The sequence below is a fragment of the Spea bombifrons genome, chromosome 2 (assembly GCF_027358695.1).
Source record: "Spea bombifrons isolate aSpeBom1 chromosome 2, aSpeBom1.2.pri, whole genome shotgun sequence".
Taxonomy (NCBI): Eukaryota; Metazoa; Chordata; class Amphibia; order Anura; family Pelobatidae; genus Spea; species Spea bombifrons.
This window is the reverse complement of record NC_071088.1, coordinates 35,296,358-35,308,168: the sequence shown is the minus strand read 5'-3', so window position 1 is coordinate 35,308,168 and position 11,811 is coordinate 35,296,358. Positions and strand designations below refer to the sequence as shown.

At 40.2% G+C, this 11,811-nt stretch overlaps 2 protein-coding genes across 2 annotated transcripts in view; one reads left to right on the top strand and one right to left on the bottom strand.

Annotated features, from left to right (window-relative positions):
• Window positions 1-702: 702 nt before the first annotated feature.
• The window catches only part of LOC128475015 (amine oxidase [flavin-containing]-like), a 275,083-nt gene continuing 263,974 nt past the window's right edge, over window positions 703-11,811 (bottom strand). The window contains exon 16 of the transcript XR_008346427.1: window positions 703-712. The gene's annotated coding sequence lies outside the window, so the exon portion shown is untranslated. The remainder of the gene's footprint in view (window positions 713-11,811) is intronic.
• FUNDC1 (FUN14 domain containing 1) lies at window positions 5,068-9,499 on the top strand. The gene is made up of 5 exons (XM_053457469.1): window positions 5,068-5,194; window positions 7,313-7,469; window positions 7,749-7,824; window positions 8,494-8,622; window positions 9,047-9,499. Exons 1-5 carry the CDS (start codon window positions 5,179-5,181, stop codon window positions 9,122-9,124), a joined length of 456 nt encoding a protein of 151 aa, XP_053313444.1. The 5' UTR covers window positions 5,068-5,178; the 3' UTR covers window positions 9,125-9,499.

Genomic DNA, 11,811 nt, shown 5'->3' with positions numbered 1-11,811 from the left:
TGTGTGCCTTTCGTACCCTTCCAAGCGGGCTGTGTGCCTTTCGTGCCCTTCCAAGTGGGCTCCCTGCCAAAAGACTTATTACCGGTATTTATTTTGCCATACGCCCGGTTTCTTGCTTTGACTGTATTACCATTATTTTCTGGTCCTGTTATATACATAAAACACACTGCATTACCTGGATTTCTGTTGGTGCTGTCTTTGTTTGCATAATCATGCACCCTGGGTTACATACTGAACCCCAAGTAACCCCTGCGCATGGGCTCCTACCCGACCTGATCACCCGAGTCCTGACAGCTAATTTCTAGACTTGGGCACCAGGGGGCTCTTCGTGTTCGTCTTCGGCAAATAAAAAATCTTCGTATTCCGCGAATATTTGCCCGTTCCTGTCTTCTCTTCGGGCAAATATTCGTGAACATTCTTCGTGTTTGTTTTTTCTTAATTTTCCCGTTTTTTGGGGGGTTAATACGGGGTTAACGCGTACCGCAGCAGCTCTGGCGCCAGGAGTTTAAATGTCCGTATGAGCAACTCTATTGGTTGCCAGCAGGGGGCCCCCTGCTGGCGACCAATAGAGTCGCTCGTACAGACCTGGTGCCGTAACTTGTCCGGCAGATACCACTGGTCTCCCTGTTCTATAAGTTAAATGTCCGTACGAGAGACCAATAGAGTCGCTTGTACGGACATTTAACTGGTAGAACAGGGAGACCAGTGGTATCTGCTGGACAAGTTGCTGCATTAGGATTTTAAAAGTCTGTACGAGCGACTCTATTGGGTTTTGTGGGGCCGGCGGGGGACATCTCTGCAGTACGCGTATACAACTTCCGGTGCCGGCACTTCCGCCACGGGAAGGCCAGCAAGGAAGATTGTTAACGTACATTGCGCAGATGTTCACCGGCTTGCTTGCTGGGACTCGCTTGTGGACGGTACCGGCATGTACTTCGTCAATCTTTGCTTTCTCCTGCCGAGACACCAGCGGTCACTTGGCCCCTGGGGAGGAGGGACGACACCCTCAGCTCCCTCAACTGGGATCGGCCACTCCCGGAGCTGTGAGCTGCCGCTAGGGAGACGGGACGGCTGCGCCACCTCCCACCCACTGGGGAGTGATGCCGCCTGCATCCCCTCCCTGGTGCTCCTGCTTTGATGCCAGCTCTTCTGCTGGGTTGGTGCCAGTGGAGACCGCAGTTCCATCCACTACCACAGTCTCTGGAATAGGCTGTTTTTTGAGATTGAACAGCATGTGCATGCCATTCATATACTTGAATCCGGAGCTGGTCCACCTCTGCAATCACTGCGAGGATCACCTCCACTGGAGGGTTGGTCCTGTACCGAGACAAGCGCCGTTGGGCCTCCTGACAAGCCCCTGATGGGTCCAGTAGCTCTGCATAGCTCACCCCCATTCTGTTTCCTGAAGATATGTCCCTCAGACTAGAAAGCACTCCCGCCGCTGCCACCAATGTAACGGGACACCAGTGATTAACCCCTTCAGCGTCAGACAAAACCAGCCTGAGGATATCCTGTCCAAAAAGCAACGTGATCGGTCGAAGGGACCCCAAGCGGCAGCCGTTCAAAGTTTCCCCGGGACGGACTGCTAGTTCTGTAACCGCGCCGGCTGACCCCCACTCTCATGGAAGTCCCATCAGCCGGAAATCTACGGGCAGCTCCCTCCCTGAACCACCCCTTGTCCGTACCCTCACCACCCATGGGGTAGCTCCGTATAATAGTGCTGTGGTCGGGCTGAAGGTGTCTGGGCTACGAGGGGTTAGTCCGTGGGCAGGACATGTGGCACATAGACAGGGTAACACATGAGGGGAGAACAAAAACATAAGAAAAATTACAACATATACTGGGAAATGCAGGCATCACAAACACTAACTATTACAGACAGCACCTATTAACACTGGGCCGTCGCACCCTGCTTGTGTGCCCATGCCATAATGAAGAGATCATTATAAAATCAGCCGATATGGGAGGAGGAACAGTGGTTTTGTTGTGAGAATACATGAAGCATACAATGTATGCAATGTAAAGCAAAAATGCACCTATAAAAAAAACGTATAAATGACCCGACAGGAGAAGATACAAAATGATTAATAAAATATATGTAACTGAAATTAAGAAGAAAAACCTTACGTGAAGAAATGAATATGAATATATTAATGCTGCTAATCCTAAAGTACATGTCATTTATTTCCGCATATTACATTTTTTTGGAATACTGTAAATGGGAATCTAAGTATATACTAGCATCAAGTGTTGTATCATCCTTATATATGATGATCAATCACAAGTTCTTCTTCACTCTTTTATTGTTGCACAGATGACCTTATCTTCATTTGGAGGGGAAGTGAAGAAGTTGTCAAATTCCTAAAACATATGAATGATCATATGAACTATATATTATTATATAACTCTAAATACAGTATAAAGCAAGGACCATATGATTTTTCTAAATCAAAATATCTTTGTAAAAAAAGTGAACCGTGTGTGTGTATACAGTTTTCAAGTGTTTTGGGCATGTGTCAATGTACAGTGTTAAAAGGTGTTGGGTGTAAGAGTGTATAGTGGTGTCAGCGTACACTGTTAGAGCGAGTGTCTGTGTGTGGGGGTTTCAGTATACACCCATCAGCCATGACATTATGACCATGGACAGGTGAAGTGAGTAACACCAGTAATCTTGTTATCCACCTGTCAGTGGATTTGCTATATTACGCAGCAAGCAAACATTTCCTCCTCAAAGTAAATTTGTTAGAAGAAGAAAAATGAGCAAGTGTAAGGATCTGAAGGACTTTGACAAGGGCCAAATTGTGATGGCTAGACAATTGGGTCAGAGCATTTCCAAAACTGTCCAAGGTCCAAGGAAGGAAAATCGGTGAACCAGTGACAGGGTCATGGGTGTCCAAGATTAATTGAGGCATGTGAGGGGGAGGTATTGTAGTTCAAATTGCCAAAAATTAACATTGTTTCTGACAAAAAGGTGACAGAATACATAGTGCATCACAGTTTGTTGCGTATGAGGCTGGTTAGGCGCACATCAGTCCGGCTGCCCACGGTCACATCTGTCCGCTGCCGAAAGTGCCTACAATGTGCACGTGAGCAAAAGAACTGGACAACGGAGCAATGGAAGAAAGTGGCCTGATGAATCACGTCTTCTTTTACTGCTGCTAACGTCTTGGTACCAGTTACCACAGCACACCTTCAGAAGTTTAGTCGATGGGTCAGGGCTTTTTTGGCGGCAAAAGTTGGATCTACACAATAGTAGGCAGGCGGTCATAATGTTGTGGCTGATCAGTGTACAGTATCAGAATGGGTGAAGTGTTCACAAAGAGTGTGTTAGTGTATGGTGTTAGACTAAGTGTGCGTGTTTGCATACAGTATAGTGCTAGAGTGTATGAGCCAGGGAGGTAATGAGGAGAGCAAAGCACTGAGCAGTGAAGAAGCTGTACAGAGTAGTTGGCAGAGCAATTACTTGCTGTACCTGGCTGTGCAGCACCCTGTGTACCAGGGCCCATGCATAAGAAATAATTGAATATCGTGAACCGAAAAAACTAAAATCACGTGTCACTCAAGTAAGGTGCAAATAAGAAACAAAACTTATGAAAATACTTCCCTAATCGGACCGCAGCTGCCCAAACTACACTTTTCCTCAAAGTGTAAGAATGCAAGTAAACCAGGAATGTATGGGGCGCAGGAACATATATAGGGAGAAAAATAAAAACAACACAATATAGTGTAGACTGTACTTCCAATGTAAGTGGTAAAGTGATATGTTGCACTCACAAGTGTAAGAGGCAAATCCAACCCATCAACATGGACTGTAAAGAGGCTTTTAATATTCTTCAGTGAAAATCTAAAAAACAAGCTTAAAATGGTGCAGTATCTTAGGTAAAACGAATATACCAAATAGAAATGCACTCACATATTTTCCATGCATAAAAATGCATATACAGGCATAGGTTAAAGTCCAATTGTATCTTTTTCTACGCGTTTCGCCCTTAGGCTTCTTCAGGAAATCAACTGGTGCGGGTCTCTGTCTGTGTCAGCAAAATCAGCAATCCGTAAGTATCTCTGTTCGTTCTGTCTGTTCTTTTATAGTGGTTTATATGTGGATTTCCGGATGTGTCATCGCGTATTTGACCTTTGTTCTCTGTTGTCATTACGTTTTTTTCTGTTATTCAGGTTGTTCTCTCGTTGTTTAATAAAGTTTGTCGACGGGATCATCGGGAAGAGCAAGGACCGCGTCATCACCTACGTATGGGTGTTTCTATGTGTTTTTAGGTGTTTTTATTTTTCTCCCTATATATGTTCCTGCGCCCCATACATTCCTGGTTTACTTGCATAAGAAATAATTGCTCTGAGTCTGCACCATACTCTGCATAGCTTCTCCATTGATCAGTCTTGCTAGGCTTTTGAGATATTGCCACGTATGTAAAAGAGAATATTACTTGGGGTGCTACTTAGTATAGGAGGACTTCCATTTTGGTCTTAATTCTCAAATTAAACATCTGACCCCAGAGAGACAAAATTCATAAACCATTCTTAATATAGGGAGTTCATAGTTTTTTCCACTGAAACTATAAAATATGTTGTCAGTCCATACAATTCTACCATCAAGTGTATATATAAGAGTAAATTTAGAAGTCTATTTTGCGTTTGAGTTTTTTTTGTAACGTTCCTCACATATTTTGTGTCTATAACCTGCCTGTTAAATTATAGGCACAGTTTTAAACTCTAAGGGTTAAAATCTTAGTCTCTCAAAGGGTAAGCGAAATCTACAGTCTGGAGCATAAGCCTTAAAGCGTCTCAGGATCAACTGCATTATAAAGTTTCCCTAAACGGTTGTACGGTACGTAACATTAACATGTGTTCCAAATAACAGACAAAACGTTAGATTCACCAAAACTGCTAGAACGTTCACCTATGGCGTTAAGTTACAAAAAAAAGAAAGTAACTAAAGCTCTTGTTGTCACTTCTTATCGGAATGAATACCCACATCATTCTCCGTGTATTTACGTCAGCTAATAACTAGATCTGCGCATGCGTGTCAAGTCACCAGGATAGGCGGCGTTAGAAACGCGGCTGGATGACTAAGTTCGGTTGAACGTTCAGGACGTCGCTGGGCTTGACGTGTGCGTAACGTCATGCGTCACTGAAAAAAAAAAAAAAATAACAAGAAGGACAGACATGGCTGCCCGTAGAGGTAATGGATAACTGGGTCATTCCTAGTCTGTCCTGATCATTATCAGGAGACTACCATGCTTTTATTGATTAATGGAAGGGAATTCTACAGTCTATTTTGTATTCCATTTACGGTTGAGTTTTAGATCTGAGCAAATAAAGCTGTTTATTAGCGAGAAGGTCAGTGTGTTTGCTGGCGATCCCTTCTTATGTGACATGCAAATGGGAAGCCAAAATGTTTTCAGTCAGAAACATCTAACCTTAGTATGCTGGAAGGACTAGTGGGCTTTTTTTTTTTTAACTTGTCACATAAAGTTCAAAGCGTTAATAATTTCATGGACTGAGAACGAGAGAAATATTATTTTATGTGAGGTGTTTATTTTGTATATGACGTTAAATATGTAAACAATAGAGATTTTTTATTCCAGTTAGCTGCAGTAGGTGAGATGTTACTATTATTATTGGTATTATTTTACTGTATTATTTAAGCCATAGGCTATGGGGTTTAATGTTTTCATCTACCATTAAAAGGGTGTCGAGTGCCTTTGTTAGCCTGCAGTTATGGCTGTCAGCTCTTGTGTAACTAGATATCCCAGGATGCTGAAAAGGCACCATAAATAAACACAAGCGTGGGCTACTGGACACTTGAGCATCCTGGGTGTTGTAGTTCTCCAACCTGTAGAGGGCTACCTGTTGGTTGCCTAAGCTACATAACCACAAAGCATATTCCATGTCAGGTGAGCTATGGCTACATTTGATTTAATTCTTCGAGAGCCTGGTGTGTGAGCAAAGCAATCCATCAAAATGTCTCATTCACCCATTACATGTCTCCCCTTATATGTCTCATTTAATTATAAATTATATCTATAATTAAATGTTATATGCATTCTCATACCTGCAACCACTCACATAGCTGGGAATGTATTACACATAGTAGATGAATGGATTGTCTTAATTCCTCCTCAATATTTATTGTGTATGGGTGAATAAACTCAGGGTCTTAGGCTGCATTTCCAACAAAAGCCGACTCCTATATCTTTATTTTGGTGGTTTTGAAATCTTTGAAACTCAAGGCATAAGTTTTTGATGGGCTGAAACTTGAAATTTTGAATTAGAAATTTGAATCTAACAAACGTCTATAAAGTGCTTATTTCATGGGCTGCGGCTTGTATTGGCATCATCATGGGATTTGTTGGCGTGTCTGTATACCTGGGCGTTGACAGTTCTTTGTTTTAAAATATATTCTTTCTTTCATCACAGGATGATATACTCGATACGTAACAATTGAAATGGATTTACCAAAAAGCCAATGCCCCCCGAGCTATTTTTAATTGTATTTCTGCAAAAGGGCACCCCCTCTTTTTTTTTATTTTATTTTATTATAAAATATGGCATGTACAGTGATGGACAAGTTCAGGATATTTTGAAACCAAAGAAAGATTTTGAAGCTGTGTATTGCAAAGGGTTAATAAATGCTTTGTAACTCACAATCCTATTGCACATATCTGAAAATATATTCAGTGTAACATATTTCATCAATGCTTTTTTTCTATTGTATGCTAAAATTTATTTTTTTCCCTCAACTTTTGAAAGCTATAGGAATTAGATTGCATCAGTAAAATAACAATAAAGAATAGTAGAACACACCAAAAATGTCTTGCCTGAAGTTTAAGACGGAGAAAGTTCAGATAGAATTCATTGGCCTTTGTGCATATTACCTATAGATGGGCAAATCCCAGGGGCCAGGTAGCTGGGGCCACATAAGCATGACATCTAGATGTTTACATCTTACTCCAAATTGTAATATTACCCCTTAATGACAAAGCCCGTACATGTACGGGCTCAAAATGCATATTTTGTAATTTATGTTTACATCAATCAATGTATATATAACTCATATATTTGTCCGTGTCACTTGGCATGTCTATACATCTTTCATAGCATTTTTTAAAAATACCTTTTTGAAGTTTTAAGGAAGCAGAAGCAAGAAGTAATATGTGTAAGAGTGTAAGAGAAGGGGTTAATGTAAATCACATTGAGGTTTCAATAATCAAAAAGTATTCGTTGTGGGTTTTCTCTTTCTTTTATTTGTTATATATTTCAGTAAATGACGTATAAAATATACATTTTCTGTTTTCAGACCCTAACAGTGATGATGAATCATACGAAGTTCTGGATTTAACGGAATATGCCAGACGTCATCACTGGTGGAGTAGACTTTTTGGTCGAAACTCTGGGCCACTCACAGAGAAATATTCCGTTGCTACTCAGATTGTAATGGGTGGAGTGACTGGCTGGTGAGTAGTAAATAATGATTCTTCACAGATGGGTTTTGAACAGATAATTCTCCAAGCAGACACAAAATTTAGCATGCACAACAGACTATGTTTAAAACACTTATTTTGTTTCCAGATTGATTCCAGTTTTATATTCACCCTTTTCAGGGTTTTTAAAAGTAGAAAAAACCAAACAAACAAAAAAAACCCATACAAGTTTTATAATTGGACTGTTTATTTAGGACCCAAAATGAGATCTAGGAGTATTATCATTAGATTATTTTTTTATTTCACGTTTAGGTGTGCAGGATATTTGTTTCAAAAAGTTGGAAAACTAGCGGCAACAGCAGTAGGCGGCGGCTTTCTTCTGCTTCAGGTAAACATGCCATAATTAGATATTTGCTTTATATTTGTATTTGGATTATACCAATATTGTGTAGGCAGATGGACGCTAATTAATTGAATTATGGTTCATGTTGCACAATAATTTTGTTTTTACGTTTCAGGCCAGATTAACAGCTTTCCTCAAATCTGTATCAAGTTGAATGAAGAATCTTTCATATACAGAAACACACATTAAAAATAAAGTGTGTATATATACACAAGTGGCAAATTAAGAGTTAATATATATTTTAACAAGTAGATTACCATGAAAATAAATCTGGCAATATGTGGCATGTGGCTTACGTATAGCGTGGTGGGCTAAAGTATTTACGCAATTATGTTGCACGCTACATTACCTTATAGTGATTTGCGGAGGGGAAGGGGAATAGAGAAGAAAGGGTGTATATACCAGTTCTGAGTAATTTTAGGATAAAATTTATACTTTAATGTGTAAATGCATTAAAATGCTATAGGTGGCCTAAACCTACAAGCTACATATGTGAAAGCATATAGCTGTTCACTCATGTACCACTAGGCTTAGCAGTTAAATGTAGTATGTGCTCGATTTGCAATGATGTATTTTCAGTTTAAGTTGACAGTTTAATATTAGGGGATAAGGCTTTTAATATTTGTTAACAGTTAACGTTTTTTTTCCTCCTAGATTGCCAGTCATAGTGGATATATACAAGTAGATTGGAAGAGAGTTGAAAAAGATGTAAACAAGGCAAAAAGAAAAATCAAAAAGCAGGCAAATAAATCTGTACCTGAAATTAACAACTTAATTGAAGAGGTAATTGTTTTTATCTCATGTAATTGGGAGGTGGTTGTATCAATAGCAAGTTGTTTTTTTTTACCACGTTTTATGTCAAACGTTTTATTGGTTAATTTTATGACATTTTCTGACTGAGGCATACATTGCATGAATGTCGATATATGCCACAAGGTGCATAGCTAAATATATGTACGGCACACTCCACAAATGAATGGGATAATGTGAAAATGGGTCCATTTCATAAGGCAGAGTAACTTTATTATATATTTATTTTGATATAAGAACATTTATAGCACCCTTAGGTAAACATCTGGTACTTTAATTTGGGGATATTGTACTATGAACCAAACTTGGGGAAATGTGTTGTTTTTTTTTGTCTTGTTTAGTTTTTTTTTAAAACAAGTCCTAATCTGTGTTTTTTTTTTTTTTTTTTTTTTTGCAGTCTACCGATTTTATTAAGCAGAACATTGTGGTGTCTGGCGGATTTGTTGGTGGATTCTTACTAGGTCTTGCCTCTTAGTGGGTGAATGGGGAAGGCAAGAACCCTTGACATGGACTTGTGTGTAGGAGAATGATGTGTAATACACACCTTAGACGTTAAAAGTTGAAATGCTGTGGAGAAAATAAAGACACTCGTCTTATTTGTTCTTTTTAAGCGGGGTTAATCCTGTAGATGCTTATCAAAATATAGGAAATGCTTGCAAAGAGCTCATGGCATACTGTGCTCCAACATAAAGGGACTGACTTCTGGTTACTTTAGAGATGAACTTTGTATTCCTTGCACTGCTGAAAATACTGACATGTTTAGTTTCTGCAGGGTTGGAGAGTTTTCCATGTGGTTTATGATGCCTGTCAACTCATGATAGTTCGTCTATTATTCATGTTACATCGTAAATTTACTTTTTATATTTATTCGTGTATGGTTACTTCTAACTAGTGCCAAAATGATGTACTGTAACTGGGAATAAAGCCCCATTGAAGAATGTTAACAACAAAAAAAATTCACTTATGGAATAAACGTAACATAAACCTTCAGAACTATAAAAATACTGGAATACTGTATATTTGGTTTTTCCTGTTGCAGTCCATGATATAAAAGTTGAGTGAACTAATCTCTAGCTTTACACTAGATCTATATTTTTAGGTCATAGTTTTCACTATGAAAAATATGCAGTCTCGTGAGCCTCCTTCAACTGGGTCTAAGAATGCAAGAGGTCTCAGTGCCTTTCTGAGCCAAGAAAGGCAGTGCTAGACTTTCTTCATAGACCTTAGTGAACTTAGTGTACATGCATGTAAACAAATTCATATTAAGTGTTGGGCTAGTGCCCTTTATGTTAGAAAAACACTGAATTGATGGTTTCAGATGGAATCTTTTTAGCATGAACATAAGACACATTGCTTGGCTTGAATCTTAAAATGCATGCAGAAGGTTCTAAGTGCACTTGATGTAATTGTTTAAGAAAAGATTATCCAATTTCAGTCATTAAGGAACACAGTGGAGGAGGGCAAGCCAACAGATACTGATGTAAGCACAGCCGCACTCCTCCTAAAGGAAGGGAAGTCATTATGGATGTTCACAAGAACTAAAATATTCATCGGGTAGATGTTTAAGCTGTTTCTTGTACTAGTTGCTTCACTAGCTATATCTAAAATAAGCATTGGGCTCTAGTCCTGTTATAGTCACACCAAGGTAGCCCTATACTACAGTGCATTTTAGGCAACCCAAGGCATCACAAAATGCTTAATCATATATTTACCTAAGAATTGTTCATAGAATCTGCTGTTTCATGGACCTGTTAAACCAGTTAAAAAATAAAAATTAATACACTGATAACTTGTGTATTTATGATCTGAAATTCCCATCCTCATTATAGTGGTTTCTTTCCCACCCTTACCCATCAAAATATACATTGTAATATGTAAAAACAATTCTATGGACTGGGTTCACATTCCTGGCTATTCTTGCATGAGCACAGGTAAGCTTCTAGGGATTTGGGTAGAGTTACTTATACGTCCAATGTATAGCTTGGAGGAGATGAGTTAGAGGGGATATAATGGAAATAATTATATACAATTCCCCTCTTTGCCAATTAGTGTGCATATACAATTTTTTTTTCCCAGGAGAAATGCGATCAGTCAGTCAAGTAATGTGCCAAGTTGGGTCTCACCAGGTCCATCCCTACCTCGTGAAGGGTTCCCCCTGTGATATTGTTGGCAGGGAATACTGAACCCCAGGCTATCAGAGGAGAAAAAGATTAACAACTTGATATTGTATAGGTCCTACAGCCCTGACCCATTGAGGCATGGACTCCATTAGACCTCTGAAGGTGTGCTCTGGTATCTGGCACCAAGATGTTAGCAGCAGATCCTTTTAAGTCCTGTAAGTTGCGAGGTGGGGCCTCCATGGATCGGACGTGTTTGTCCAGCACATCCCACAGATGAACCATTTTTGCTTTGTGGCAGGGTGTATTATCCTGCTGCCAATGCCATTAGGGAATAAAGGGTGTACATGATCTGCAATGCTTAGGTATGTGGTACGTGTCAACGTAACATCCGCATGAATAGCAGGACCCCAAGCTTTCCCAGCAGAACATTGCCAAAGCATCACACTGCCTCTGCAGGCTTGCCTTCTTCCCATTGTGCATACTGGTGTCATGTGTTCTTCAGGTAAGCGACGCACCTGGCCATCTAGTAATGTAATAGAAAACGTGATTCATTAGACCAGGGCATCTTCTTCCATCGCTCTGTGGTCCAGTTCGTATGCTCACGTGCCCATTGTAGGTGCTTTCGGCAGTGGTCGGGGGTCAGCATGGGCACTCTGACTGGTCTTTGATTACGCAGACCTATACGCAAAAAAATGCGTTCTGACACCTTTTCATCAATTTGAGCTACAGTAGCTCGTCTGTTGGATTTGACCACAGTGGTCAGCTTTTGCCACCCATGACCCTGTGGCTGGTTCACCACTTTTGACCAGGAACACCCCACAAGGGCTGCAGTTTTGGAGATGCTCTAACCCACTCGTCTAGCCGTTACAATCTGGCCCTTGTCAAAGTCGCTCATATCCTTATGCTTGACCGTTTTTCCTGCTTCTAGCACATCAACTTTGAGGACAAAATGTTCACTTGGTGCGTAATATATCCCACCCATTGAGAGGTGCCACGATAACGAGATTACTCAGTTCACCTGTCAGTGGTCATAATGTTATGG

Coding starts and splice junctions, on each gene's coding strand:
- FUNDC1 (XM_053457469.1), top strand. Junction 7,470..7,748: donor ATGGGTGGAGTGACTGGCTG/GTGAGTAGTAAA, acceptor TTTCACGTTTAG/GTGTGCAGGATATTTGTTTC. Junction 8,623..9,046: donor TTAACAACTTAATTGAAGAG/GTAATTGTTTTT, acceptor TTTTTTTTGCAG/TCTACCGATTTTATTAAGCA.